The following is a 23,140-nucleotide window of genomic DNA, read 5'->3' as shown; positions in this document are numbered from 1 at the left end:
ACCAGCTGGTCCCGCCCGCCCGACGCAGGCGCCGCACAGCCAATCGGCGGCTGCCACACTGCGGCCCGAGCCGGGCTGGGGGGTTGGGACCTCCGGCTGCGGGGCCGACGGGCCAGACGCGCGAGCGCAGCCTGAAGGCTCGTGGTTCTCTGCCCGGCCTCCGCAGTCCCCGCCGAACCCTGACCCTCCTGGCCGCCGCCGCAGCTTCACCTAGTCGCCATGCGCCTCCGCCGCCTAGCGCTGTTCCCGGGCCTGGCGCTGCTCCTCGCCGCGGCCCGCCTCGCCGCTGCCTCTGACGTGCTGGAACTCACGGACGACAACTTCGAGAGTCGCATCTCCGACACGGGCTCTGCAGGCCTCATGCTCGTCGAGTTCTTCGCCCCCTGGTGAGGCCATTTAGCCGGGGCGGGAGAGGGAGGGCCGGGTGGGCAGGGGGCGAAGGCGCGGGGACGGTAGGGCCTACGCAGCGCCGGCGCCCTCCATCGTTCCCCCGAGCCCGGCTGAGGCCGGCAGGTTTTCCACCCACCGGGGAGCCGAGCTGCCTCGCGGAGAGCGGAGACGTCGGTACTGATGGCCTGGGAGCGAGATCCGAGAAGGAGAACGCGAAGGCCCCACTCGCGCAGGGCCACATCCTTACCTCGGTGCTCCTGCGGCACTTCCTATCTGCAGAGGGTTTCACCCCCTGCACCCCATCCTCCCTCGATTGGTATCTTTAGAGTTTCTGGGTGAGTCCGTTTTACTGTTTTCCATTCTATAGACGAGGCATCTCAAGGCCTTATATTGGAAGCCAACGTTTCACCAAGTGCAGAGGCCGTGGGCCCCCAGGATACTTCCTTTCTTCTTGCCCCACGCAGCCGTTGGTTTCTAGCCAAGGTCAGAGTGGCTGCAGAATGGTCATAAGTGCTCTCTTAAGGAAGGCAGTTATTTGTCCATCGCCAGGTGCACACTTTCTCCATTAAACTGATCATTTCTCAGCACCATCAGAATTCCGTTAAAAAGAGTAGGTGAACCGAGTAATTCCGTCAGGATCTGTCTAAATGGTCAGTTTTAATTAGGATTTCTGAAAAATGCCAAAGAAGACCCCAGTGAGAAAGTAATCAGTGTTGGAGAAATACTCCACTTGAGAGTGCTTTAACTGAACTAGGATGTAAATTACTTAGGATAGAACTAACTGGAAATAAAAAGCTGGGGGTGGGGTGGGAGTGGGGAAAGAGCAAATAGGATTTCTGACCCAGTAAACCTGAGCGTTGTTAGTTTTTTTTTTTAACTCCCACATCTTTACCATAGCAAACAATGATTATCTTAACGCTGGGGACAGCTCAGTATAACCACGCTAATTACAGTACTTAAGTCTTCTCCTGCCACAGTGACCCTTAATTAAAAACTATTTGTATTCAAAAGTCTCAGTAAAAGAAAGTTAGTGGATAACTTTCACTTGCTTCTAACTCTGGTCTTCACTCTGCAGGGGCTCAGCTGACTTGAGGGTTACACTAGAAGTCCTATAATGAAGACCACCTGAGCCAGAAGGGTGTGCTTAGAGGCAGCACATTTTGTTTTCAGCTTCTGACAGGTTTTGCATCCAGGGCATTACCGCGACTAACTGACAGTACTGATTACACATCATAGGTGGTCTTTACACATCACTAGAAATCACTGTTCTCTTAGAAACAACTCTTCCCAATCATGTAACCATGCTGTTAGCTTTGAGGGGGTGTTACTGTAATTAGAATGGCTGTATGGAGTTGTATCAAAACTGGGAGGTGCCTCTGTGACTACAGGGGTCCACATGAAGTGAATTGCTGGAGAATTGTGGGCTATTAGACTATTAGTTTAAAGCAGATTTTTTTTCTCCTATTGATCTATGCTACTTTAAATTGTTGCATGTGCTTCCCTAAAAACTACATATCCCATCATGCACTAAAGTATCCCTAAAGTTGGGTGGATCACTGCTGTGGTGTCTCCATGTAATTGGTCTGGAAGGTAAGTCATCCTCCACAATGCCTACAAGAAGGATCAGTTTTCTGAATGAGTAATTTGGAATCAAGGAAGTCTGTTGATGATGTCCTTATTTCTCCACATTCAACTCTTTTATTTATTAATATCTCAGCTGGAAATGCTCTCTAACTGCCTTGTACTCCTGTTATAAGTTAGATAGGAACAGTTAAAGAATCCTTATTAAGAGTAAAATGGACCCATTTTGAACAAGTTGTTTTTCTCATTTGTTTTAGGGTATTTTTTCCACTTTCATTTTACAAGTGAAAGTGAAAGATTTCTTTACAGCTGACTCTGTAGACTAATATTTCCATTATGGAGTCAATCATCTATATAGTTTGTAAGAATGGGAGTATCTGAATTTCTCTGGAAGTAAATAGAACTATTTAAATGTTTGTGATAATTTCTGAATATTTATTAGTCAGTCTTAAGTCTTCAGCATCTACCTGTGTTGTAGATTTGTGCCCTGCCCTCTAGGACAGTAGTATTAATTGATGATATTTGATACACAGTGTTTCTAGAGTATAGAAAAAGACTACGTGGATAGTATAAAATGGAATATTTAATATTTCTTCTTATACATACTGATTCCTTTACTTGGAATTCCCTCCCCTCCCCACCCCCAGTTGATCTTTTCAACAAGATTTAGCTCAAAAGTGATTTCTTCCTTCCCTGAACAACTAACTGGTTGTTCCCTCCTCTCCATTGGGACCTAATAATATTATCACCCCTGCCAGACTGATGTTCCTACAGGGAAAGGACTATATCAGTTTTTTTTCTATCAGAGGCTAAAGTAGCATGAGGCACATGACAGGGATGAAGTAATGATTGTTGGGTGAGTATATGTTGGGAGTCATTATTAACTGCTGGGTGCCATCCCTGAAGGTGAATGGGATTATTTGTGTTTTAGTATTATCTAGTAGTAGGTGAAAGAAGTAGTGGTAAAACTTGATGATCACCTTCAAAATCCACCTAATTTCCATTCCTGGTGAATTTAAAGAGGACAATCTCCTCCAGCCTTATTGGAACTTGTTAGACAGGTCCTCCCTTTGGACATTTGATGATGTTGTGGATATTAACAATGCTTAAGGCAATGGTTTTCAGTCCCAGCCTTGCCACTTATACACACTCCCCCTACACCTCTGGTTATCTCCTGGATTCCTAGAGGAATCATTCAGTAAGTCCCAGGGTGGGGCCTAGGCACACAGGTTTTTTTGTTTTGTTTTGTTTTGTTTTTTAATTTATTTAATTTTATTTATTTTTGGCTGCATTGGGTCTTCGTTGCTGTACGTGGGCTTTCTCTATTTAGTGCAAGTGGGGGCTCCTCTTCGTTGTGATGCACGGACTTCTTATTGCGGTGGCCTATCTTGTTGTGGAGCATGGGCTCTAGGCACGTGGGCTTCAGTAGTTGTGGCTCGTGGGCTTAGTTGCTCCGTGGCATGTGGGATCCTCCTGGACCAGGGGAACCCGTGTCCCCTGCATTGGCAGGCGGATTCTCAACCACTGTGCCACCAGGGAAGTCCCTCTTTTTTTTTTTTTTTTTTTAATGCTTAATGGATATTTTTTATATGCATCTGTTTTGAGACCCACTGGTCTGGCCTAATTATTTTGTACTATTTTTTTTTTTCCTTTTCAGGTGTTTAAAGGTAGTTGAGGTGAAACTTTTTAAATCTGTTGTCTGTCTTCTTAACAATTACTACATACGTATTCAACAGAAATCTCTTAATACATATAACACATTTATTATCTCTTAACCAAAAAAAAAAAGCCCTTCATAGTTCTGTTTTTTTTTAACCATTATTTTGTAATTCTCAGTGTACAGTTCTTATGCCTCTCTTGATAAATTTATTCCTAATTACTTTTATTTTTTTTCTTTTTTTGGCTGCTCTGGCTCTTCGTTGCGGCCTATGGGCTCCAGAGCGCACGGGCTCAGTAGTTGCAGCATGCAGGCTTAGTTGCCCTGCGACATGTGGGATTAGTTCCCCAACCAGGGATCGAACCCACGCCCCCTGCATTGGAAGGCGGATTTTTTTTTTTTTTTGGTGGTACGCGGGCCTCTCACTGTTGTGGCCTCTCCCGTTGTGGAGCACAGGCTCCGGACGCGCAGGCTCAGCGGCCATGGCTCACAGGCCCAGCCGATCCGTGGCATGTGGGATCTTCCCAGACCGGGGCATGAACCCGTGTCCCCTGCATCGGCAGGCAGACTCCCAACCACTGCGCCACCAGGGAAGCCCGGAAGGCAGCTTCTTAACCACTGGACCACCAGGGAAGTCCCCATAGTTCTCTTGAATGCATCATTCTCACTAGTAATTTTAACTTTGCCCTACTCTTCCCCTTCTCTAAAATACCCTACCCCATCCTGTCTGAAGCCTTAAACCTTTAAGGCACAGATCCAATTCTTATTCTCTTTAACACACATTCATTTTTAACCTTTGCACCCTTATGTTCCCAAAAGCTTAGGTTTATCAGATAAATTGGTTATTTTATTAAATCAGTTGGAATTTGTGTAGTTTTGTTACAACCGACGTACATGAATTTTTAATTTACTATGGAATACAGAGGATATAATGAATATATGTCTCACGAAGAGAGAAATGCTACCAATGAAACTGTGACACGATTGAAGACACATCCCAATTTCAGATATGGTAAAAGGTGCATCTGTGAAACACAGTATAAGGAATACCATTTATTCACCACCCAGTCTAAAAAATAAAGCCAGTACAGTTGAAATCCCTTGCGTACCCCTTCCCCATCTTACACACTGGCCATCCTGAATTTGGTTTTTATCATTTGGTTCTTTTATACTTTTAGTAAATATGTATGTGACTCTAAGCAACGTCTAATATTATAGTCTTTTTTTATATCACTCTTTCAGTTAAGCTTTCTAATGATTATTTTTGAATAGGACTTCTAAAGACCTAGAAGAATATAAATTCTTAGAATTCTTTGTTTTAAACAAGTTTTGGGGGCAGAATGTTTCCAAGTTACTTATCCATCCATTACTTAATAAAATAAATTTTTGAGACTTCGGCTATGAAATGTCAGCTCAAATTTCTTCTGTTTCCTTCCTTCTGTTTTCTAATTCTATATTTGCTGTCTGTGAGGAGGTCACAGAACTAATCACGTTCTCCCAGTGATCCCTCTGCAAGTCGTTGGCTTTTGAAGAGATGATACATAGCTGGTGCTAGTTGCGTACTGATAAGCCCCTACCCACATTGCATTTACAGTGTGCCTGTGGGACTGTTAGGGCTTTCTGGGCAGAGGAACAGGTGTTTATGATGGCCCTCTGGGAAAATATTCTAACTGACATAATGCTTTATCTTCATCAGTAGTTACAGTCAGGTGAACTGTGTAGCTGTAAAAATCAAGCTTGCTGTCTTAAATATGTCATTCTCATGCTATGTTGAAACTCAGCTGAGAAGGAAAAAAGCCTCCATCGAGCTGCTAAAGTATATCAAATGAGCACCTTTTGGGCCTTATTCGACTGACCTCCCTCAAACTGGGTTTCTGGTCAGAGTCATATTCAAGGAATGGAGAAAAAGTACTTGATCGTGACTCTTAAAGAGTTAATATCATACTTGGGACCTTATAAGGTTTCAACCACTATATTTTTAAGAACCAGAGTGCTGGTTTTCTAAGGAAAAATACGTACCTTCCTTTTGGAAATGCTACCAGGAATGGGATTATTACTGTCTTGCCCTTTATTTTATCCTCATTAATTGGTCAAAAGGGCTTGAGCCCTTTCCCTCTTTAATGTGGCTTATACTTCTGACTACAGTTTTCAGGGCTCAATTGTACTTTTTTAATCTTTTTTTTTAATTGAAGTATAGTTAATATACAATGCTGTGTTAGTTTCAGGTGTACAGCAAAGTGATTCAGTTATACATATATATATATATATATATATATATATCCTTTTTCAGATTCTTTTCCAGTGTAGGTTATTACAGGATAGTGAATATAGTTCCCTGTGCTAGGTCCTTGTTTATTTTATATATAGTAATGTGTATATGTTAATCCCAGACTCCTAATTTACCCCCGCCATCGCCACCCCATTGCACTTTTGAGAACATAGATGCTGCTCTGGACTGAGCCAGTCCTATAGAGTTGACCTCAGGCTAGAGAAGGTAGCTTTACCTCTGAGAGCTCTGATTTACCTTATCAGTACTGGATGTTGTTCAGGTGATGCTTTTGCTTTTGGAAGCAGCTACTAGTCAAAAGTGGTATTATAATTTGAGATTCTTCCCAGAGAAACAAAATTAACAAATTTACAGGATATATTTGCCTTTTTTCTTCAACATATCTGTATAGGTGTGGACACTGCAAAAAGCTTGCCCCAGAATATGAAGCTGCAGCTACCAGATTAAAAGGAATAGTCCCATTAGCAAAGGTGAGTATAGGTGGATTCTTCATTAAAGGAAATGAGGTATTTTAAATAGTAGTAGGTAAAAATTAACATTGATTTTCTTTATTCTTACAGTGCTAAGAAGAAGAGGGAACACTAGTTTCTGGGCAAATACACAACTGACTTAATTACGGTTTCAAAAGATTACAAGTAGTGAAACTAAGGGAAATGCTGGCATAAGAAAGAAGTAAAATATATGGTAAATAAAAATTAAGGTGGGGCTTCCCTGGTGGCACAGAGGTTGAGAGTCCGCCTGCCGATGCAGGGGACAGGGGTTCGTGCCCCAGTCCGGGAGGATCCCACATGCCGCGGAGCGGTTGGGCCCGTGAACCATGGCCGCTGAGCCTGCGCGTCCGGAGCCTGTACTCCGCAATGGGAGAGGCCACGGTGGTGAGAGGCCCGCGTACAGTAAAAAAAAAAAAAAAAAAAAAAAAAATTAAGGGGCAAACATGGAAAGTAAAATTACAATAGTCAAGTTTAGAGGAAAATTATCAATGAGTAAATGAGTTCCCTAAGTTACTATACGCTATTCAAAATGATGGGAATAGGAAGATGACCAGAGGATGTTAAGTATTAACTAACTGGTCAACTGTAAACTTAGTATTTGCTTTTACAGTCAAACTAATGCTTCCCGAATTTTATGTAGTAAACCCCTAGTTGCTCCGGTCTAAAAGTTCACATCTCGGCCAGCCTCAGATAAATAGTTCATACATATATAGGACTGTTTTGGGTTTTTTTGGGTTTTTTTTTTTTTGCGGTATACGGGCCTCTCACTGTTGTGGCCTCTCCCGTTGCGGAGCACAGACTCTGGACGCGCAGGCTCAGCGGCCATGGCTCAAGGGCCCAGCCGATCCGTGGCATGTGGGATCTTCCCGGACCGGGGCACGAACCCATGTTCCCTGCATCAGCAGGCGGACTCTCAACCACTGCGCCACCAGGGAAGCCCAGGACTGTTTTTGAAAACTATTTTTAATCCTGATGTTCTGTGGCAGCTTGCCATAGAAAAAAAGAGTTCAGTCATGATTTTGTTCCTGCTTCATGTAGCTATAGTCTTTGTTACTATAGATGCATTACTTTTCTGAACTTTAATTTATGTTAAAGTATTGGGATCATACCTCAGAATCATATGAAGATTAATGAGATAATAACATGCAAAGTGCTGATGGCATTACCTAGTTTCAAATAAGTGGCTAAATAGATGGAAGTTGTTTTTCTTCTTCCTGATAGGTCTCACTAGATCTATCATGTTATAGTTTAGCCCAGATTCAAGACTAGCTCAGGGAGCATGTTTAAGTATCAGTACCTTTGCTAATAACCATAGGTGACTTGCCAAATCAAATATACCCCAACCCACCTAAGGGGTATATATTGATACATCCCACTGATTATAATCATTATCAAAGTAAGCCACTATTTCTAATTTAAGTGATTTATCCTTTGCATATTCTGAGGGGCAGGAAAAAGGTGGAGAACACTGCTTTAGACAATAGAGACTCTAAGGGCAGAATTTAAATAGTCATTTGTGCATTTTGTATGAGGCCCAGGAATCTAAATTTTAGAGTTCCTTAGGCGGTTCTGAGGTAGCTAGCCAAGCACCAGTCTGCCTTTAAAATCTAATATTCTGTAGGATGTGTCAAAAATTGCTTGATATTTTGATTTGACCACTCTTAATATTTTGGGAATATAGGAAGAGCCTGCAGCAGGCTTTTGGATAACAAGTGGTTCATGTATTTTAATCTTTAGGTTGATTGTACTGCCAACACAAACACCTGTAATAAGTATGGAGTGAGTGGATATCCAACCCTGAAGATATTTAGAGATGGTGAAGAAGCAGGTGCTTATGATGGGCCAAGGACTGCTGGTAAGGATCCTGGATTACATTCTGGAAACTGGATCTGTTTAAGTACCCTGTTCTTTGTAGTGGGAACATGACATTTTCTATACAAGATACTTTAAGTCTTAAAAATTCCTCACCTAAGAGGTCAGTTTGGAAGCTAACAAAAGACTTCTCTAACTGAACAGATTATGCAAGTAATGTAGAAAATACTTGAACTTGATTTATAAGGTTTACTAGCATTTTTTTATTTGACAAATACTTATTCAGTACTTACTCTGTGCCAGATATTCCAGATATACTAGGTGCCCAGAATTTATTGATAAATAAAACAGACAAGGTTCCTACTCTTGTGATGCTTACATTCTGGGAGATGAAGAGAAGAAGGCAACACACAAGTTTAAAAATATATATAGATAACCACCTCACATCCATTAGGATGACTACTATAAAGAAAAAAAAAGAAAAAAGAACAAGTGTTGGCAAGGATGTGGAGAAATTGGAACCCTTCTGCACTGTTGTTGTGGACTTACATAAAGTGGTGCATGCAGCTGCTATGGAAAACAGAATGGTGTATCCTAAAAAAACAAAAACAGAATTACTGTATGATCCACTTCTGGGTATATACCTAAAAGAATTAAAAGCAGAGTCTGGAAGAGATATTTGTATACCCATGTTTATAGCTGCATTATTGACAATAGCAAAAAGGTGGAAGCAGCCCAAGTGTCCCATCAGTGGGTGAATATACAAAATGTAGTATATTAATAATAACTAATTATATGTAAATTGTATATAATATAGTGAAATATTATTCAGCCTTAAAGAGGAAGTTCTGATGTGCTACAACATGGGTGAACCTTGAAGACATGCTAAGTGAGATAAGCCAGTACAAAAAGACAAATACTGTGTCATTCCACTTATATGAGATTCCTAGTCAATTTCACAGAGATAGAAGTAGAATGTGGTTCCCAAGGGCTGTGGGGAGTTGCTTAATGAATAGAGTTTCAGTTTTGCAAAATGAAAACAGTACTGGAGATTGGTTGTACAACAATGTGAATGTACTTAATGCCACAGAATTGTATACTTTAAAATGGTTAAGATGGTAAATTTTATGTTATGTATATTTTACCACAATTTAAAAATTTTTAATGTCAATAATATATGTGGGTAAGATAAATTCAGTTAGTGATAAGAGCATTAGAGGAGAAAAATAAAACTGATGTGATAGTGATTGGGGTTGGGAGTACCACATTATGAGTGATCAGGGAAGTAACCTTTGAGCTGAGACCTGAATGATAGGAAGGAGCTAACCATGGGAAGATGTGGACCAGAGTTTTCCAGGCAGAGGGAAAACAGGTACAAAAAGACCCTAAGGCATAACTGAGCTTGATATGTTCAAGGGACAGAAAGACCTTGTGGCTGGAATATAATTAGCAAGGATGACAGGTGAAGTTTGGGAAGTAAGTGGGCTGGCCCTCTACATAGGGCCCATAATTAATGAGAAAGTATGTTTTGGATAGTTTTATCTTGAGTCTATCAAATAATTAGGCATATTTTACCTTTTTATTATGAAAAGGTGAGAGGAAAGGGGTTCGTTCAGTTTGGGCATTTTAGGTGATGTGGAATTTTTTCAGCATGTATGATTGATACTCGTATACAAAGCTGTACATAAGATGGCTCCTCTCTAACTCTTAAGACTATTAAGACTTAATACTATTTCACTTTAGAACCTTTGCCCTAGCTGTGTCCACAGCCTGAAATGATCTTCCCCCATGTTTGCATGGCTTGCTCCTTTTTTTCATTCAGATCCTGGCTTAAATTTCACCTCCCAGGGAATTCCCTGGTGGTCCAGTGGTTAGGACTCGGCACTTCACTGCAGTGGCCCAGGTTCGATCCCTGGTCATGCAACTAAGATCACACAAGCTGCGCAGCACGGCGCCCCCCCCAAAAAAAAAAAAAATTCTTCCAGGTGCTTACCCAGGCCACCAAACCTAAGGTAGCCACCCAGTCATACTCTTACCATCCTCTTAATTCTCTGCATAGCACTGGTTACTATCTGATATTTTAAATTGTTTACTTATTTGAAGATTTATTGTATTATTTATTTGGGGATTTATTTGGAGATTTACTTATATTGTAAGCTCCAAGAGATCAGAGACCTTGTTTGGTTTATTTATTACTCTATCCCCAGTACCTAGGTTCTCCACATGTAGTAGATAATAACTCTTCAATGCATGAATAAATATTTTGGCCCAACTGAGGTCATTTAGCCAACACTCAAAATTTGATATGTCTAAGAACAAAAGGTAAAATCTTCATTTTTTTTTCCCTGATCTTAAAAGCATTAATGAACACATGTTACGATTCAGATTTTATTAGCTCAGGGTAGAGTTAGCAGTTAGAATTATTGATATGTTTTTCTCTGGACTTAGGTCTAAACTATATTGTATGTGAACCCAACCAGACTGCTGCTAGGCAGATAATCTCACTTGGGCTGTACATAGATTTCTTAAACTCAAGTATTTCTCAGCATCTGACTAGGTGATCAGATGTTTGGCTACTTAAGATGGATTATTTTATTCATGTATTCTAAGAACTGTGCTGTTTGCCTTCCTGCTTCAACTGGTTACTCAGCCCTCCCTTTATACGTTCCAGAGAATTTTAAATACTCAGGGAGAAACGTAACACTTTTCATCATATCCCTGAGGTAAAGTTCTTTATAATAATTTATATTGTGATATAGTAATTACAGTCCCCTTGCAGGCCAAAAAATTCATATGCAATATCAGTTTACCTATTGACACAACTCCTCTGTGAGGAGTTGAGGAAAACATTTAAGAGGAAAAAAAAAATCATGAATGGAGAGAGAAGGAAAGAAAAACCTCTAAAAGAAGCAAAATAGACTCAATCATGTTGAAACAGTTAAACAGTACTCTGTCTCAGTCGGTCAGCAAATCCTTAGAGTTCCCAGAAGAGAAAGGGGTGGGAGAGGTGGAGTATTACAGAGGAGTAGCACGGAGCCCAGAAGAAAATAGAATAATGGTCTGTCAAATAGACTTAAAGGGTAAAAGATTTTTTGTGTTTTTGTATGTGATTATTATTTTTAAACAGTTTTACTTACCTACCACATTTCACCTAAATAGGAAAATGTGATTTGGGTGGATGTGGGTCGTGGCATAGTTTGACCTGTATATAGTTAAACCCTGAAACAAGATAGCCAAGGCACTGCATTTTCTACTTTTAAAATGCAAGGCTACATGTGACTGTGCCACTTAAGAATAAAGGATTTGTTTGTTTAATTCATTTGCAAAATGGATATTTCTTGAACTTGTTATGTGTTAGGTATTATTCTTAGAGTTAGGTGTATATCAGCAAAACAGACAAAAATAAATAAGGATAGAGTATTAGATGGGTGAAATGTGCTGTAAGAAAGATAAAGCAGGCGATAAGGGAGTGTTGGGGGTTGAATAGGTTTTAGTTTACAAGGAATGGTTAGGGAAGGCTTCCTTGAGAAGATGACTTTTTTGTTTGTTTTTATTTATTATTTTTAGCTGCATTTGGTCTTTGTTGCTGCGTGCGGGCTTTCTCTTGTTGCAACGAGAGGGGGCTACTCTTCGTTGCGGTGTGCAGGCTTCTCATTGCAGTGGCTTCTCTTGTTGCGGTGCATGGGCTCTAGGCGCACGGGCTTCAGTAACTGGCACGTGGGCTCAGTAGTTGTGGCTTGCGGGCTCCAGAGCACAGGGTCAGTAGTTGTGGCTCACGAGCGTAGTTGCTCCGTGGCATGTGGGATCTTCCCGGACAAGGGCTCAAACCTGTGTCCCCTGCATTGGCAGGCTGATTCTTAACCACTGGGCCACCAGGGAGGTCCCGAGAAGATGACATTTTGAGTTAAGACCTAAAGGAGGAGGTGAGGAAGGAAGCCAGGTGGATATCTGGGGAAAGATTGTTCTAGGCAGAGAACAACATGTACAAAGGTATTATCTGTATTGTTATAAACACTTTAATACATCACTGGCAGGGATATGAATAAGTACAGTCTCTTTGGGGGGGCAGTTAAACAGTTATAAATGCATGTACTCTTTGACCCAGTGAATCCACTTTTAGGAAATTACCCTACAGGTACACTCAGTCATGTGTAAAATGATGCTAGTACAAGGTTGTTTATTGCAGAATCATTTACAGTAGCAAGAAATTGGAAACAAATGTTCATCAGTTGTGGCTGGTTAAATAAATTGTGGTACATCCATATAATGGAACACCATGTGGCTATAAAGAAGATTGAGGTAGTTCATTACGTATATTGACATAAATTATCTCTAAGCTGTGTTAAATGACAAAAACAAAATACAGAACAGCATATGTGTGTGCTGCCATTTGAGGAGAAAAGAAAAGAATAAATATGTAATTGCTTGTTTCTGAATAATATGTCTGGAAAGATATACAAAAAACTGAAATGTTATCCTATAGGGAAGAAACTGGGTCACAAGGAAAAGGATAGGAAGAAAACTTCATTGTATATGCTTTTGAACTTTTTAAACTTTAAATCATGTGAATGATTACCTTTTCAAAAATTATAAATTTGTGTTGCTACAATCTTTCATCTTGTCTTTTAAGATGGAATTGTCAGCCACCTGAAGAAGCAGGCTGGACCAGCTTCAGTTGGTCTCAGGACTGAGGAAGAATTTGAAAAGTTCATTAGTGATAAAGATGCTTCTGTGGTGGGTGAGTAGCAAATTTGATTATGCCACAAAATCATCAACATGGTTTCAAAAGCCCTCTATGTCTGAGTAAACAATAAAGTTAAAACTGTTTGGGAAACCTGGGGGGCAGCTGAAAAGACAACTCACAAAATTAGGTCAGCATTACTATAATATAGAAAAAATTGGTGTTTTATTTGAGTGGCCTGGTATTCTTTCAGGTGTAAAGATTTAATGTCAATTAAAGAAAATAGGAATAGCTTCAGTTTTTCCTATCACTTCTTAAACTCCTGAGATTTAACTCAAATAATAGAGTACTTAAAACTGAAAATGGGGTTTTAAGGTGGGAGGATATAAGTAAATGATAAACCTCTGTGTCTGCTATTTTCACAGTTGTAGGGGAATTTACAATTTAAGATCAAATTGCTAGGATTTGTGTATGTTTTTACAGCAATCTTTGCTTTCTTGGGTGTTGCAATATCTCATTATTTTTAAAATAACTTGAGCCAATTAAACACATTCTACATCTTGAGTGTTTTTTGTTTTGTTTTGTTTTAAATGTAATGCATAATACATTTGACTAAAAAATAAATTTAGGGCTTCCCTGGTGGCACAGTGGTTGAGAGTCCGCCTGCCAATGCAGGGGACACAGGTTCGTGCCCCGGTCCGAGAGGATCCCACATGCCGCGGAGCGGCTGGGCCCGTGAGCCATGGCCGCTGAGCCTGCACGTCCGGAGCCTGTGCTCCACAACGGGAGAGGCCACAACAGTGAGAGGCCCGCGTACCGCAAAAAAATAATAATAACAAATTTAAACATACAAGCGTGTGTTCTCTTAATCTCCTAATTACTGTAATAAAACTGACTTTCTGGCAGTAGAGGATGGTTTATCATTTAAGTTTGACTAAAAGTCACTTCTTATCTGGATATTGATTCTGTATATTTTACAAGGAGTTAACCATAAGTAGACATTTAATAAACACTGAGGTTTCGGGCACTTTACTAGATTTGAAGTTCTAAAGACAAATAAGACATAGAAAAAAATATGGTGAATTAATTTACACTTTATTTTGGCATACTACCTTATTTAATCCTCTGACACCTGAAATAGTCCCTGAGACTCTAAGGAGTTAGGCAATTTGCTCAAATTTTTCAACTGTGAAAAACTAGAATTAAGACTTGAACCCTAACAAATTCTCTCCCTTGGCTTCCTCAAAAAAGTATTTTTTTAAGGGTAGAGAAAAAATTCTTATCCTAAATATTTCATCAAATATCCTCAGTACTCATGGCAAAGCAGACCCAATCCTCCTATCTATCTTGCTTTGCTTATCCATAATAAGATAAAGACTTTGAAAAAATAGAAGAATTTTAAAGTTTTGAATATGTCTCAGCACTTACTGTTTCTTCCTTGTGTTTGACATTTTCTATATAGGTTTTTTCAAGGATTTATTCAGTGACGCTCACTCTGAGTTTCTAAAAGCAGCCAGCAACTTGAGGGATAACTACCGATTTGCACACACCAGTGTTGAGTCTCTGGTGAAAAAGTATGATGATGATGGAGAGTAAGTAACTGAGTTAAATGCCCTTGTAAATGTGCACCTTGACCAAGTGCTATTGTGTGAACTGGTGGTTTTTAAGCCTAGTTTTTCCAAAAGCTTTATTGTGCACATACTAGGCAGTAAGCTAAGTTCTGGAAACTGTTGCTGCCTTTGAGGGGCATCTAGTAATGGGAGACAGTGAATATATTTAAAAATACAAGTGTAAGTGAGCATTATATGTATTATGGTAGAAATTAGGCAGAGTGTACCAGAAGTACAGAGGAGGGAATGATTTTTTTTTGGCGGGGGGCGGGGGCGGGAGTCGTATCAAAAAATGTCGTAGAGGAGGTGACTTTTGAGGTATATCTTGAAAGATAAGTTTTTCCAGGCAGGTTATGGTGGGGGATAAAGATTATTCCAGATAGAGCAGCAGGAGAGAGGGCCCCGAGATGTGAAACAACCTAAGCATGTTGGGACCTGTAGTACTGCTGGAGTATTGTTCGTGGATGAGGTCATAGTGAAAGGTAAGCTTGGAGAGGTAAGCAGAGACCAAATTATAGAAAACCTTAAGTGCCATACAGAAAAATTTAGATTTTATCTTTTAGATATTTGAGAGCCATTGAAAGACTTTGAGCTAGACAGTAATGTGATTAATTTTGTGTTTTCAGCAGAAAAGACACTGGCACGCATATAGTGGTAGTTTGAAAGGGGAGGGATGGCAAGGCAGTCAAGAGAGTCTAAACTAAGGGTGACATCTGAGAATCTAAATTAAGGCAGTATTAGGGGCAATGAAGAAGAAGGAGTGTGTATAAAAAATGTAGACAGTAGGATTTGGCCCCTAGCCAAGTGTAAAAAAGGGCAGATCTACAGTAAGTCTAGGTTTCTAAAGACTTGGATAACTGGGCCAGTCATCATCAAGCTATGAAGAAGACGAAGAGAAACAAATTTGGAGGGAATGATGATGAGTTCTATTTTGGCACAGTGAATTTGAGTAGTTTTGAGACATCCGGTGGTGAAGACCCATTGGACAATTGGATAAATGAGACTAAAATTCAGGAAAAGTTCTCAACTGAGTTAAAAGATTTATAGGTCAGCCACATGTAAGTGGTTATTGAAACCATGGGGCTAGATGAGATCACTCAAGGTGAGCATATAGAGTAAAAAGAAAAGCGTGACAAGGGTTAGTGTTATTTATATTTAACAAAATATGCAGTGTTTACTATGTGCCATGTACTGTTAACTCTTTTAATCCTCTTAACAAATTGTTGAGACAGAGCTGTCATTATCTCCATTTACAGAGGAGAAAGCACACAAAGAGGTTAAGCTTCACATGCCGTAAATGGCAGGGTTGAACCTTTGCAGCTAGAAGGTCTAGCTGCAACGTTGTTGGGCTTAACCATGAGGCTCTACTGCCTTTTAGATTAAGAGACACCAGGTCTATAAATGATGTGGAGCCACTTGTGGCTCATTAAGCACACCACATATCAGCCTGTTACCCTTAGATTTGTTCACTGTGTCTGCCTCTCACACTTGTCATTAAAAGTGGCCTATCAGGGCTTCCCTGGTGGCGCAGTGGTTGAGAGTCTGCCTGCCGATGCAGGGGACACGGGTTCGTGCCCTGGTCCGGGAAGATCACACATGCCACGGAGCGGCTGGGCCCATGAGCCATGGCCGCTGAGCCTGTGCGTCCGGAGCCTGTGCTCCTCAGCGGGAGAGGCCACAACAGTGAGAGGCCCGTGTACTGCCAAAAAAAAAAAAAAAAAGTGGCCTATCAGCGGGACTTCCCTGGTGGTCCAGTGGCTAAGACTCTGTCCTCCCAATGTAGGGCGCCTGGGTTTGATCCCTGGTTGGGGAACTAGATCCCACATGCCGCAACGAAGATCCCGCGTGCTGCAACTAAGACCCGGGGCAGCCAAGTAAATAAATAAATAAATCTTTTTTAAAAAAAGGAAAAAAAAATTGGCCTCTCAGCCTCTGATCAGAAGTCTTATTTAGAAGACCTTATTTGAAGGGTGTCTTAAGTTCTTCGTGTGTAGACCTTATATGAAGGGTGTCTTAAGTTTTTCATGTGTACCCCAATGCCATAACATCATTAAAGATCACATTTAGAACTGATTTCAATTTTTGACAATAACTGCTCTGAAATTGGTAACTATGCTTTTAAAAAAATCTGAGACATAGTCACCTTCTTGGTTGCCCAGCGTGTTTATATTAGGTCCCTTTTTGCTATGTAGTTTCCTTGTATACTATGAAAATGCCTGTGTTTTAACTGACATAAAGTTAATGGTTAACATTGGAAGAGTGGAGAGAGGGATATAAGGACTTAAAGGTGCTGACACCTAGCCCAAAACAAGTGATAAAATTGTATACAGGTGTGTATAGTGTGGGGAGGAGGAATGAAAGAGAAGCAAGAGGCAAGATATTGATAGTTAGAATAGTGATATTTTCTGGGAACGCTTGTACTAGATATAAACCTGTGACTCAGAACCAAATTGGGGTTCAGTTTTAGCTGAACAAAGGGTTAGAAAGTAAAGAAGGGCGCTTCCCTGGTGGCACAGCGGTTATGAATCCGGCTGCCACTGTAGGGCACACGGGTTCAAGCCCTGGTCCCGTAAGATCCCACATGCCGCGGAGCAACTAAGGCCATGTGCCACAACTACTGAGCCCGCGCTCTAGGGCCCGCGAGCCACAACTACTGAGCCCACATGCCTTGAGCCCGAGCTCCACAACAAGAGAAGCCACCGCAATGAGAAGCCTGCACACAGCAACAAAGACCCAACACAGCCAAAAATAAATAAATAAATTTATTAAAAGAAAAAAAAAGAAGGAATTTCCTTCAAGTGTTCCGGTGGAATGAGGAAAGCTTGGTTTAGGGAGAGAGGCAACATAGTACCAGGAAGAGAAAACTTTGTAAACTGTGTTTATTCATATAGAGAAATCTAGAACAAAAAAATTTTTAATGGACTCAAGCTAAATATTATCTATAATCATATACCTACCTATAGAATTTTTACAGCTGGGAGGAATCTTAAATATATTTTCTCTAATGAAGTAATTTTCTTACTGTGTGGGAGAGTTGAATTTTCAATGAGACTGGCAGGGCAAGGTACCTTCCAATAAGAGCAAGTTCTGCTTTATTTTATTGTACATATTGGGGCTTTGGGGTAAGTTGGGTTTTGTTTTTAAAGGTTTGGAAATTAATTATCTACTCTAACCCCCTTTTGTACTGATGTAAAAGCTGAAGCCCAGAAGAATTAAATTGATACCTGGCCCGAGGTCTTTGAAGTTAGTGGTGGAGCAAGTATTAGAACCAAGGTATTCTAACTTTGCAACCCAGGTTTATTAAATCATTATACCCAATTATTACACTTGAAATTAAGGTGGTTAGCTCCTTAGCTTTGATGAGAAGGTCATGTTGCCAAGGCTGTGGTCCCAGAAAAGAGTCCTTATGTGCTTAAATGGTGATAGTAGAAGTGGCAGCAAGCGTAGATAGTCTGAGCTTTAAATAAAAGGTGGGAGACAGTTCTTTTGCTGTCTACCTACTAAGACTTTTTTCTAAAGGGGTATCACCTTGTTTCGTCCGTCACATCTGATGAACAAGTTTGAGGACAGGACTGTGGCATATACAGAGCAGAAAATGACCAGTGGAAAGATTAAAAAATTTATTCAGGAAAACATGTGAGTACCTCTTTATACTTTTGGGATTTCTTGGCTTCATTTTAGTTTGTTTATCTCAGTTATTAAGCAGAGCCATGTTTTAGATTAAATAGCCTCATTCATGGGATTGTAATGATAATAGTTGAGTTTATATTAAAGTAGTAATGTTTGGGTCCTAGAACTCCTATTGTGGTCCTATAAGTTACATTACTCGGTACTTATCCTATATATTGAAAATTTCTTTCCTTTTTAAGTGCTGTCAGTTACTTTATGATAATTCCATAACATAGCTATAAACCAGCCAAATTTGATAATGGATTGTATCATTTCAGTTTTGGTATCTGCCCTCACATGACAGAAGACAATAAAGATTTGATACAGGGCAAGGACTTACTTATGGCCTACTATGATGTGGACTATGAAAAGAATGCTAAAGGTTCCAACTACTGGAGAAACAGGTAATAATAATTTTTCCCCTTTGTAAATAAGTTTACCCAGTGCATAAACAATTCCTTCTAACTATCCTATTACCATGTGTGATGTGAGAACAGGTAAGAAAATGGGATTTGAAGCTGTAAGGATAAATAAACTATTTCCAAAATCTGTTAGGCATATCTTCCATAGGTGTTCCTTTGCCGTGTGACACAGCTGATTCCTGACCTCACAATAAAAGATGCAAATGTTATCTAAAATGTCCTTTAACACATTGTGCCTTGTTGCCCACTGAGACCCTCAGTGTATTTTATCCTTATAAATTTTCTTTTTGGGCTAGTTATTATGCCTGCAATATTTTATAGTTATATAATATAACAAGTTTCAGTGGGGATGGACTATTTGCTTGGGTACCAACAGTTTGGCAGTGAAGTTCAGTAAGACACTGGAGTATACCATAATCCTATGTCACTGCCCAAGAACACAAGTTCAGACTGTTTCCAGAGGGCTGCAGGGACTATGAAATTTTGCTTTCTAGTCTCTTGCTTCTTGGTTTAGAAGTGCTTTACCACCCTGGTATAATCTTGGCATAAATATCTCTTGTTTCCTATAGAGTGATGATGGTGGCAAAGAAATTCCTGGATGCTGGGAAGAAACTCAACTTTGCTGTAGCTAGCCGCAAAACCTTTAGCCATGAACTTTCTGATTTTGGCTTGGAAAGCACTACTGGAGAGATTCCTGTTGTTGCTATCAGAACTGCAAAAGGAGAGAAGTTTGTCATGCAGGAGGAGTTCTCGTGAGTTACAAGTTAGCGTGGGTTTGGGATTTGATTCTGCAAAGAAACTATTAAAGCCTTTTACACTACTGAGGATTTAAAAAGAAGAACATTGGAATGTGAAGCTAGGTCTTGTAATCAAGACATATGACGGTCACTTTTCTCAATTAATTATAGATAATTTAAGGATCATGATTCTTAATAAATTTTGAAAAGTAACGAAAGGATGGCAGCTTGGAATTCTTACATGATTATTTCCACCCTGCCATTAAAAATAGTAAATAGAGAACATTAGACAGTCTCTTTGAGATTGATGTAATTTCAGACCAACCCAGTCCCCTCCCATGCCTACAGAATGTCTTTTCTTCTTGGAATACCACATTGGCCTAAAGTAAACTCAGGGTATTGGAAAGATCTTAAGACCCCAGACAGTTTTGACTATCACCTTCTGAGACTTCGGGAGATTAAGACAAGAGAAAATCTTCCTGTGAGTGAAATAAGTAAAAAAAAAAAAAAAAAAAAAAAGGCATTATTCTCCAGAGCAACAAAATAGGACCTGGTTCTTTTGCAGAATAGAATTTCCAGAAGGACCAATGTTTTCTTCCTTCTCTGACCTTTCTAATCCACAAAGAACACACTAGAAATACAAGAAGGTGGTTGCTTTCTTGTTCAGTCTGTAGTCTGCATATTGAGAAACAAGGGCTCTGTCTTTTTTTTTTTTAAACTTCCAGTTACTTCCTAGCCTTGAAATTTAAACTATGTAGAAACTATTCTAAGAAATGGTTTTTAGTTTTCTCAGTGGTGGGAGCAAGTTAACAAAACTGATCCTTGTTTTTCTAATACCAGGCGCGATGGCAAGGCTCTTGAGAGATTCCTGCAGGATTACTTTGATGGCAACCTGAAGAGATACCTGAAGTCTGAGCCTATCCCAGAGAGCAATGATGGGCCCGTAAAGGTGAGGCGCACACAACTTCCCCAAGCCTCTACATAGCTGTCTCTCCTCATTTCTTTATTCCCAAAATACTGGGAAGTGCTAAGTGAAGACCATGTTGGCTACTCAGTTTCTGTTTTTGTTTGTACTCACCTCCCTCATCATAAAATAAGCATTGTCAGAGTTCATTATGCTTAATAGGGGCAGGAGTAGAATTTTCTGATGATATTTGTATTGGGGCTAGGTTACTCTTCAGGGCAGAGCAAGCTAACCCCTAATAGAATAGTTTTAAGAATAGCTTTAATATTGTTGTTCTGAGATTATTTTAAGCAAGAGTTGGGTAGCACTTGTTTCCTGTGACTTCCTGAACTTAGTCTGACAGGTGACAGACATGGGAATGAGTTGATTTCTGGGGAATGGTAATATCTTAATAAAGTCTATAAATATGAGTTGTGTTTCATATTTTTAATGGCAACACAACAAATTTGAGAGGGATTGGGTCCAGAAACAAATATAGCTCATGAATGTATTCAACTTGCCTTACCAGCTAGAGAATCTTCTCTGTTTCCCAGGTAGTGGTAGCAGAGAATTTTGATGAAATAGTGAATGATGAAAATAAAGATGTGCTGATTGAATTTTATGCTCCTTGGTGTGGTCACTGTAAGAATCTGGAGCCTAAGTATAAAGAACTGGGAGAAAAGGTAAGTGTGAACCATATTCTGAAGTTAAATTTGAGTTGGGAAGTTTACATACATAGTCAGCATTGGCTATTTAGTTACCCTTATTAGTTCAGAACCTAAGTACTGGTAGATTTTTTTTCAACTCTCTACTGTTTACTCACTTTCTCCTGACTGCCCTCTGAGCCTGTACAATGCCTCAGATACCTGCTTTACCTTTCCACTCCTCAGACTCAATCTAGATTGTGGTTAAAAGTATCCTGGCATCTGAATTTTGATAGTGGCTTATATGAATTCATTATGTTCCTTCATCTTATATCACTTGGCTTAGCCCTTATAGTATCTTATTTAGGCCAGGTAATTTTGAAGGTGTCTGTATATAGAGTCTTAATGTGTAGGAACCAAGAGAGAAAAGGGAAGTTTATGGAAAGTTAGATATTGTGTGCAAGTATCACTACTCTTCCTATCTCAGCAGCAAAACTTATCCAAGCTTTTAAAGAATGAGATTGTTTTAAGTCCTAAATTGACTGTGTCCCTCAGTCACTGAAAACTTGAAATTTCAAGATCTAACCTTTTTAATTAACAGCTCAGAAAAGACCCAAATATTGTCATAGCCAAGATGGATGCCACAGCCAATGATGTGCCTTCTCCATATGAAGTCAGAGGGTAAGTAGATTAAAAACTAGTAAAAGTTTCTAGGTAACTGATAGGAAAAAATAAGCTTGTAAACCATTTCTGTATTGTAGTTTGGACAGTCATATTCCAGTTGAGCACAGAACCACCAATGCCTTCCTGGCTTAAAGTTCTGCAGCATTGGCCCACATGACTGCCACAGACCTTGTGAGCTTTCATATTTCTGAGTTTTGATAGGATGTAATGTAGCCACCAATGGAAAATAGTATCTGGTCAGATTAGAAATCATGAAGAGAAGTTACTCCTAGAAGCAGTTATTAGGAAAGTGTATGTCAGAGTTACTCTGGAATCTGAAATTTGTCAACTCTTTTCTTCTTTTGCCAGTTTTCCTACCATCTACTTCTCTCCAGCCAACAAGAAACTGAATCCAAAGAAATATGAAGTAAGTGCATTGTCTCATCTCCCCACAAATACATACACACACACACACAGACACATATTCAGTTCTTTGAGTTTATGTAACTGGAAACTCAACTCATGGTCCATATATGTGGTTGCTAATGTGCTTTTAAAAATTCAAGTCTTCCTATTGGGGAAAAAGAAAATCCACAGTTTTTTGAAAGGTTAAATTTTCAGAGTTATCTTTCTGTTTTCAGGGTGGCCGTGAATTAAGTGATTTTATTAGCTATCTAAAGCGAGAGGCTACAAACCCCCCTGTAATTCAAGAAGAAAAACCCAAGAAGAAGAAGAAGGCACAGGAGGATCTCTAAAGCAGCAGCCAAACACAACACTTTGTAAAAGGACTCTTCCACGAGAGATGGGAAAACCATTGGGGAGGACTGGGACCCGTATGGGATTATTACCTCTCAGGGCTGAGAGGACAGAATGGATATAATCTGAATCCTGTTAAAATTTTCTCTAAACTGTTTCTTAGCTGCACTGTTTATGAGAATACCAGAACCAGTTTATGTTTGTGGTTTTGGGAAAAATTATTTGTGTTGGGGGGAATGTTGGGGGGGGATTGAGGTGGGGGTTATTTTCTAATTTTTTTTGTACATTTGGAACAGTGACAATAAATGCGCCCCCTTTATACTGTCTTTTCTCCACGAGGTGGGCAAGCAGAGGTTCTCTAGACCAGCACTGTCCAGTAGAACTTTCTGCTATGATAGAAATGTTCTATAATCTTCATTGCCCAATACCTGTAGCTATTGAGCATTAGAAATGTAGCTAGAAACCATATTTAAAATTTTTATTAAACAGTCACATGTAGGGCTAGTGACTGCCATAATGGTCAATACAGCTGTACTGTACTGGGTGTGGACCCAGTTATCACCTGTAATTCCTTTCCAGATTTCGTCTCTTTCTATCCTCACATGTTTATTGCACAGGACCCTAGCCTGATGATTAGAACAGGTGAGGGACCTTTCTTGTTGGGCTGTTTCTGGCCTGCCCATGCCCTAAGGATGGATTGCAGTTTATCCTTGCCATGCAGCTGAGCATGTTTATATCTCCCAAGGGCTATTCTCTGCCCAGAAATGCCCTGTGTGGGTGTGGCATCAGGTTGGGGT

General features: G+C 40.1%; 1 protein-coding gene across 1 annotated transcript; it reads left to right on the top strand.

Annotated features, from left to right (window-relative positions):
- Positions 1-58: 58 nt before the first annotated feature.
- Positions 59-22,706, top strand: PDIA3 (protein disulfide isomerase family A member 3). Its single transcript, XM_029237599.1, has 13 exons — positions 59-386; positions 6,307-6,385; positions 8,144-8,261; positions 12,849-12,956; positions 14,362-14,491; positions 18,029-18,145; positions 18,457-18,582; positions 19,170-19,352; positions 20,178-20,286; positions 20,835-20,963; positions 21,526-21,605; positions 21,957-22,014; positions 22,229-22,706. Exons 1-13 carry the CDS (start codon positions 220-222, stop codon positions 22,340-22,342), a joined length of 1,518 nt encoding a protein of 505 aa, XP_029093432.1. The 5' UTR covers positions 59-219; the 3' UTR covers positions 22,343-22,706.
- Positions 22,707-23,140: the final 434 nt, after the last annotated feature.

This window comes from Monodon monoceros, unplaced genomic scaffold (assembly GCF_005190385.1).
Source record: "Monodon monoceros isolate NGI ecotype Baffin Bay Population unplaced genomic scaffold, NGI_Narwhal_1 Super_Scaffold_21, whole genome shotgun sequence".
Classification (NCBI taxonomy): domain Eukaryota; kingdom Metazoa; phylum Chordata; class Mammalia; order Artiodactyla; family Monodontidae; genus Monodon; species Monodon monoceros.
Note: the sequence above shows the minus strand (reverse complement) of the source record. Positions and strands in the feature narration are given on the sequence as shown.